General features: G+C 40.8%; 1 protein-coding gene across 1 annotated transcript in view; it reads right to left on the reverse strand.

Annotated features, from left to right (window-relative positions):
* Positions 1-8,071, reverse strand: part of ASXL3 (additional sex combs like transcriptional regulator 3) — a 102,441-nt gene that overhangs the window by 36,951 nt on the left and 57,419 nt on the right. The window contains exon 8 of the mRNA XM_010006824.1: positions 6,274-6,437. Within this exon, the coding sequence (XP_010005126.1) occupies positions 6,274-6,437 (164 nt within the window). The remainder of the gene's footprint in view (positions 1-6,273; positions 6,438-8,071) is intronic.

Consider the following 8,071-nt stretch of genomic DNA (forward strand, 5'->3'; position numbering starts at 1 on the left):
AATGGAGGGGGAGGAGAACCTCTCTTGACCTACTAATCACACCCTTTCTAATGCACCCCAGGATGCCATTGGCCTTCTTGGCCACAAGGGCACATTGCTGGCTCATGGTCATCCTCCTGTCTACCAGGACCCCCAGGTCTCTTTCACCTACACTACTCTCCAGCAGTTCAGCCCCCAACCTGTACTGGGACATGGTGTTGTTCTTCCCCAAATGTAAAACTCTGCACTTCCCCTTGTTGAATTTCATCATGTTTCTCCCCGCCCAACTCTCCAACCTATCTAAGTCTCTCTGAATGGCAGCACAGCCTTCTGGTGTGTCAGCCACTCCTCCCAGCTTAGTGTCATCAGCAAACTTGCTGAGGGTACATTCTATACCCTCATCCAGGTCGTTGATGAAGATGTTGAACAACACCGGTCCCAGTACCGACCCCTGTGGGACTCCACTAGTCACACACCTCCAACCAGATTCTGCCCCATTGACTACAACTCTCTGACTCCTTCCTTTCAACCAGTTCCTAATCCACCTCACTTCCTGATCACCAAACCCATACCTGATCAACTTTTCTACAAGGATGCTGTGGGAGACGGTGTCAAATGCTTTACTGAAATCAAGATAAACCACATCTACCGCTCTACCATCATCTATCCACCTAGTAATTTCCTCATAGAAGGCTATGAGGTTAGTCAAACATGATTTACCCTTGATAAAACCATGCTGACTGCTCTTGATGACCCCCATGTCCTTGATGTGCCTGGAGATAGTGACAAGAACAAGTTGTTCCATCACCTTTCCAGGGATGGAGGTGAGGCTGACCGGTCTATAGTTACCCGGGTCCTCCTTCTTGCCCTTCTTGTAGACTGGAGTGACATTTGCTATCCTCCAGTCCTCAGGCACCTCACCTGTTGCCCATGACTTACTGAAGATGATGGAGAGTGGCCTAGCAATGACCTCCGCCAGCTCCCTCAGCACCCTTGGGTGCATTCCATCTGGACCCATTGATTTATGGATGTCCAGATTACTCAACTGATCCCTAACCCAATCCTCATCTACCATGTCAAACTCTTCCTCTATCTTGACTTCTTCTGGGGCTATATGAATCTGGGGCTCATAGGGAGACCCTGCAGGAGTGAAGACAGAGGCAAAGAAGGCATTCAGCACCTCTGCCTTCTTTATATCCTCTGTCACCAGGGCTCCCACCTCATTCCTCAATGGGCCAATATTGCCTCTACTGCTAGTTTTGCTAGCTATGTATTTGAAAAAGCCCTTTCTATTATCCTTAACCTGACTTGCAAGGTTAAGTTCCAAGGAGGCCTTAGCTTTCCTAATTGCCTCCCTACATCCTCTGACAACAGTCCTATATTCCTCCCACGTGACCAGCCCCTCCTTCCATGATCTGTAGATTTTCCTTTTCCACTTAAGTTTGCCCAGTAGTTCCTTCTTTAACCATGCAGGTCTCCTAGCACCCTTACTAGATTTCCTAACCATTGGGACACTCTGATCCTGTGCTTGCAAGAAGTGGTCCTTGAATGTTGACCAGCTATCTTGAGCTCCTTTATTTTCTAGCACCCTGTCCCATGGGATTTCCCTTAATAGATGATTGAGGAGACCAAAGTTTGCCCTGTGGAAGTCCAGGGTTCTGGTCCTGCTGGGTATTTTGTTCCTTCCACACAGGATATGTACTCATATAAAATCTGTTTTGTTGTGATTACATCAGCTCAGTTAAGATTTTATTAGCATTTAAATTCTATCACCATGCCTTACAAATTAGGTAGTTAATATTGTACAAACAAGGCAAACAAATAATTATCTTACTGTATTGCTTAATAATCTACCTGGTCTTCTGACATTTTTCAAAAAGAATTTTCAGCTTCAGTACAATACATTTTTTTTCTACTATGTTCTTGTTTGTTACACAGTTGTCAGGCTTTTCACTCTCAGTCTATCCTTCTTTCTCTCTTTCTTTACCTTTCTTCTTTTAGATTCTGTAGTATTGCTACATTAAAAGAGAAAGCAAGGAGACTTGCTATTAAGGGGAAGAAATTCAAAGTAGAGTGAAAAGTCATAGCAGTACTGTGAATAATTAGAATGCAATGATTCTTTGAAATATAAATATGTGTAATTTTGTAGGAGTGTAAAATGGTTTGGTTTTTTTGTCCCTTGTTTTTTCTTTCTGGGTTTCAGTGTTTAGGAGTAAGGTAGGACAGGTAACAGCTTCTGTTGTTCAAATTTAAAAAAATGGAAGAGAATATTTCAGATTATCCCATATTTTGTTTTATTTTTATTTTTCTATTATAACCACTTATTTATTTGTTTATTTGTTTTATCTAAATGTTGCATTTTAAAATGCTTTTAAATTCCCTCTTTCAGAGGTTTACCTTTTCTGAATTCACAGCTCAGCAAATCTGCAGGAATTCAAAACTGTTTCTCTACCACCACATTTGTTTTTATTATGTATGTCTTCAAAAAGAGGTTATTCTAAACATTACAGATTTACCTATGGATAAGAAATCATGAGTTATAATATTATCTTTTCCAATCCTTTCAGTTCTCAGTTTTCTCAGTCTAGCCTTCTCTTTGACTCAAAGATTCTTCCAAGTTTAGTCCACATTGAAACTTGTTCTGGTTCTTCTACTCCAGAACACTTTACCTATCTCTATTTTTTCCTGTATTTTCTTTATTTTAGAAATTCTCTATTCAGTCAAATCATATATTTGCTCTTCTTACAGCACTGCTTTTCTTTAGGTTCCACTGTAAAATCATTAAAATAAGAAGCTTTTAAAGGCCTTTCAATAGCCCTTGGAAAAGGTCCTATGTATATATTTTGGGGGAAAACCTCCCAAAATCTGCATGGAGTGTTTAGACCCTATGTAAAAAAAAAAAAGGAAAAAAAAAAAATAAGTCTTGAAGGCTGCTTTCTCTATTCTCTGTTCTAGAGAAGTAAAAGCATGGTCCTTTCTTTGGAAAAGAGAGGAGAAATTGATGAGAATTAAAAGGCCTGTTCTTAGCAAAATCTTAGCAGGTCTTCAAAAACAGCTCAAAGGGGAGTTTTTTTACTGATTTATGTAAATAGAAAGGCAAAGTTGTCAGAAGCCCAATACAAAATATGGAGTAAAGTTCTTAATCCCCACTCCTAGACATATTATTATTATTAAATCAGAGTAGTTAGGTTGGAAGGGATCTTAAATATCATATAGTTCCAACCTCCCTGCATGGGCAGGGACACCTCCCAGTAGACCAGGTTGATCAAAGTCCTGTCCAGCCTGGCCTTGAACACTTCAGGGATGGGGCATTCACAACTTTTCTGGGCAGAGCTCCGTCTGAGTCCCCACATTCTTTTTGACAGTGGTTTTTGGCCGTGTTGCGACCATGATCAATCTAGTTACTAGTCTGCTTTTCCTAGGATGAGAAGGCACCAGCTGCTCCCTGCCTGCCCTCGTGCAGCTCTCTGCCTCTCCGCCTGCCCTCGCGCCTGTCACGCGTCTCCCCTCCGGAGGCCGCTGCCGCTCTCTCTTCTGCGCTGCCGCGTGCTCCATGAACACTTTCTGAAATATGAACACTTTCTGAAATAAAAATTTAAAAGAAAAGCATTGCTTTTAACTAGTGAGGTGCAACGAAATGAAAAAAAAAAAACATTGTCTTGATTTTCTTGCCAAAAACTGCTTTAAGAACCCTGATAAGAAGGTAAATGGCTTGTCAGTTCTAGAGCCTCCATTCTTAAAAATAATATCTAAAGTAAGAAACTCCTATAAAAGACTCCTGTATTTGAAAAATAATGAACACTGGGATCTTTGATAGCTGGAGAGAAAACATTTATTACTTAGCATATTTTATTTATTTTTTTTTTTCATCTCTTCTGGTAAATTAACTAGAAGGAGAAAAAATAAAGCTATCAGGAAAATATCTGCTGGGCACTAAATTAAAATCTGTTTTACAGCAGGGAAAAAGGGTCTCTTAAAATTTGTCAATACTGACTTTGCCTTGTGGGAGCTTAAGAAAACATTTACATTGTTTCTCCTATGGCTCTGGTTTTAATTTCCTTTTTCAAACATTCCATTATCAGAGTGTATAATTTTAGTCCACAACATACAGTACCTAATTTCATAAGAGGATGAGTAAATGTACATCAACACCATTTTTTCTTTCTCTTTTTGTCTCAAATTAATTGCCATGGAACCATGGCATTTTACATACTGATTTAGGATGCAGGTTTTAATGAATCACTGAAGTGACCTGCATTCTCTAGTTATTACATAAAAAGAGGAATATTGACCATCTGCAAAAAAATTATAATGTCTTATTTGGGCAAGTTAATTTGTCTGAATATTCCAATATTGTAATTGGTACAACTGTTCAAATTCAGAAGTGAGGCACGTGTGTAAATGAAATTACTTTGGGCTCTCTTTGCTATTTTAACTGCTAGATATCCTGGAAAGACCTTTTTTTTCTTGCTCTAAGAAGCCAGAAATCTAAGGAACAAATGCAGGAAGGACCAAACATTGCAGGAAACAGCATGAAATTGAACTCTTATTTCTATCCTGTTACTCCCCAAATTATTCTCCTCAACAGAAGTGGTTAAAAACCCACATGAGCCTACATCCATGAGCTCTGAACAAGAACTTACAAAAGGTGTGAATGAATGGAGTCAGTGCACTGGAGCTGAGCAGCTCCATTTGTAGGCATGTGTAAAAGGTGGGGAGGGGAAGAAACTAACAGGACTGATATTGACCTGGACATTGCTGGCAAAGTGCCTAGGAGGAACACAGATGAAAAGAGATTCAAGGTAAATAAAGTCTTGAAGAGAAGTTTATCTTCATAACAGAATTGTCATGGTTGGAAAGGACCTCTGAGATCACAAAGTCCAACCACCAGCACAAAAAATCAAACCAAACCAAACACACAAAAAAAGAACCAAACACAAACCACCACACACACTCCACCAAAAAGCACCCACAAAAACCCCCACAATCTTGGCCACTAGAGCATGCCCTGAAGTGCCACATCTACACATTTCTTGAACACCTCCAAGGACGGTGACTCAACCACCTTCCCGGGCAGGCTGTTCCAGTTCCTGACCACTCTTTCAGTATAGAAATTCTTCCCAGTATCAAATCTAAACCTCCCCTTCAGGTCATTTCCTCTGGTCCTATCATTATTCACTTGGAAGAAGAGGCCAACACCCACTTCCCTACAATCTCCTTTTAAGTAGTTGTAGCGGGCAATGAGGTCTCCCCTCAGCCTCATCTTCAAATTAAACATCCCTAGTTCCCTCAGCCACTCCTTGTATGATTGCTCTCTGGACACACTCCAGCAACTCCATGTCCAGACCTGAACACAGTATTCAAGGCGTGGCTTCACCAGTGCCAAATACAGGGGCACGAACACTTCCCTGCTCCTGCTGGCCACACTATTCCTGATACAGGCCAGGATGCTGCTGGTCTTCTTGGCCACCTGGGCACACTGCTGGCTCACGTCCATCTGCCTGTCCATCAGCACCCATAGGTCCTTTTCTGCTGGGCAGCTCTCCAGCCACTCTTCCCCAAGCCTGTAGTGTTGCCTGGGGTTGTTGTGACTGAAATGCAGGACCTGGCACTTGGCCTTATTGAACCTCATGCAATTGGCCTTGGCCCATTGATCCAGCCTGTCCAGGTCCCTCTGTAGAGCCTTCCTGCCCTCTAGCAGATCAACACTCCTACCCCATTTGGTGTCATCTGCAAACTTGCTGAGGGTGCACTCAATCTCCTCATCCAGATCACTGGTAAAGACATTGAACAAAACTGGCCCCAAAACTGAGCCCTGAGGGACACCACTGGTGACCTGCCACCAACTAGATTTGACCCCATTTACCACAGCTCTCTGGGCCTGGCCATCCAGCCAGTTTTTTACCCAGTGAAGAGTACACTTGTCTGTGCCATGTTTAGCCAGCTTCTCCAGGAGAATGGTGTGGGAGATGGTGTCAAAGCCTTACCAAAGTCTAGGCAGACAATGTCCAGAGCCTTCCCCACATCCAACAGGTGGGTCACATGGTCACAAAAAGAGTTCAAGTATGTCAAGCCAGACCTGCCTTGCATAAAGCCATGCTGGCTGCCCCTGATCCCCTGGATTACTTTACAGTAATTCTACAGCTAAGAATTTTACCTATGAAAGTACGGAAAATTTTCTTCTTATTCTTTTCTGGAACAATTTCTAGTCAATTAAATCAGCCTATGCAACACACTTTACACATTGTAAAAAAATTCCATTAAAGAAAAAAAATATTGCATGATGTCACTTACCTGTCTGTCTACTTCTGGAAGCAAAAGCAGGAGGTATTGTTGAAAATGCTGAGGTAAAGAAGCAAAGGTGTGTTTATTTATTAAAGCCCTCAGGTTAGTGTTGACTAGAATAGATCCTGGTGTTTCTATGTCAATATCCTCAGCTTTGGTCCATTTCAAATGTCCTGGAGTAAGTAAACAGAAACAACTTTAAACATAAATAAAATAAGACAGTAAAAGCAATTCTTTTAAAGTTTTTAGCTTTTATTTTATAATACAGTAAGCTGCAGAGAAATGGTGCTCTAAGAAGAGTAACATAGCCTTTTCTAGGTGTCTTAACAGCTTTATTATATTCCCTGTATTAGTCTCTTGAGCTCTTACAGGATCCATGTTTCAGTTAACATCACAGCTGTCTTACTTCCAAGCTCAAGAGATCAACTCAACACAGCAGCAGCAGAAAATTTTCCTGTCGTGTCATCAACATAATTACAAGCATCTATTTGCAAGCAAAAGACTGCCTGATGAGGATGATGTGAATCAATCACCACGGAGAGATGCTCTTTCGCTGTGCTCCACATCTGCAGTATTGTATGGCCTATGTACCTTGTCACACAGCACCTGCTAAAAACTACCTGTGTGAATAGACAGTGATCATAGAGAATATTTAATGTGCTAAATTAGTGTCTGAAAACATGCATTTGTCACGAATTTTCTAAGAACCTATGATCTAAAATGATCAACACACAAAAGGCAGCAGCAGAAATTATCAGAGGTTTATAAAACAGGGTCTGTGAGCTAAAACACAAACCTGACTACGAGTCAGATAAAGACTCAGCAGAGGGAAGGGGAAACACATAAATGGCTGATGCACAGGGTTAAAGAACAATTTCTTCTTACTGTCCACAGTGGACAGCAAAGGTAACAGGCTTAAACTCTTGCACAGCAAGAAATGTTTCTGTTAAAGTACTGAGAAAAGAGAGCTTTCAATCACCAAGGACAGGGAGACACTGGGCTAGATCCATAGGGAGGCATTACAGCCTCCATCAGTAGAAATCTTTAGGAAAATGTTAGACATATACCTGTCAGGAATGATAGGGGTATAACTGATTCTGCTCTATTTGACAAACAAATTAGATGACCACTGGAAGGTCCTGTCTGGTCTCATTTTGTGATTATTTCTAGGATAATATTTAAAAGATACATTTAAAGCTCCTTGAAAAGCAATTACTGTTTCCTGTTTCAGGGTATATACACATTGCTACCTTCCTTTTTTCCTCTCTATCTTAACATATGATACTCAATACAGAAATGGAAGAAGTGGGTAGTCCAGGTGGCTGGAAAAAATCAAAAGCTTCAACCCCTCCCAGGAAACTCCTTCAGGTTGTGGTCTGTTGTACTTTCAAATATTTCCAAGATGCTACAGAAGGGGTATTAGCTAAATCATAGACAAACTCTAGCAGAATCTCTAAAAAAGAAACTGAAAAGAACATCACGCTGCAATAAGCAATGATGACTTACAGCACTTACAAAGTACCTCTCAGCAAGGATTATAACTGAATGTTAGGAAGAATAAATATATTTTACAAATGGGGGAATTTGAGCATACTTATTATTAGAAACTTCTGAAACACTTCAAACTATTTAACAGTAACATTAACAAAAATAAAGCAATTACACTTTAAATTTCTCGGAAGGCCTATAGTGGTCTCCCCTGAAAAGCTAAAACCTCACCCACAAAGCGTACAAATTAAAGAAAACGCAGCAGATTTGTACATTCTAAAAGCTGCCTTCAGCCACAGCCTCCCACTAACATTCCTGC

Source organism: Chaetura pelagica, unplaced genomic scaffold (assembly GCF_000747805.2).
Source record: "Chaetura pelagica isolate M959 unplaced genomic scaffold, ChaPel_1.0 scaffold109, whole genome shotgun sequence".
Classification (NCBI taxonomy): domain Eukaryota; kingdom Metazoa; phylum Chordata; class Aves; order Apodiformes; family Apodidae; genus Chaetura; species Chaetura pelagica.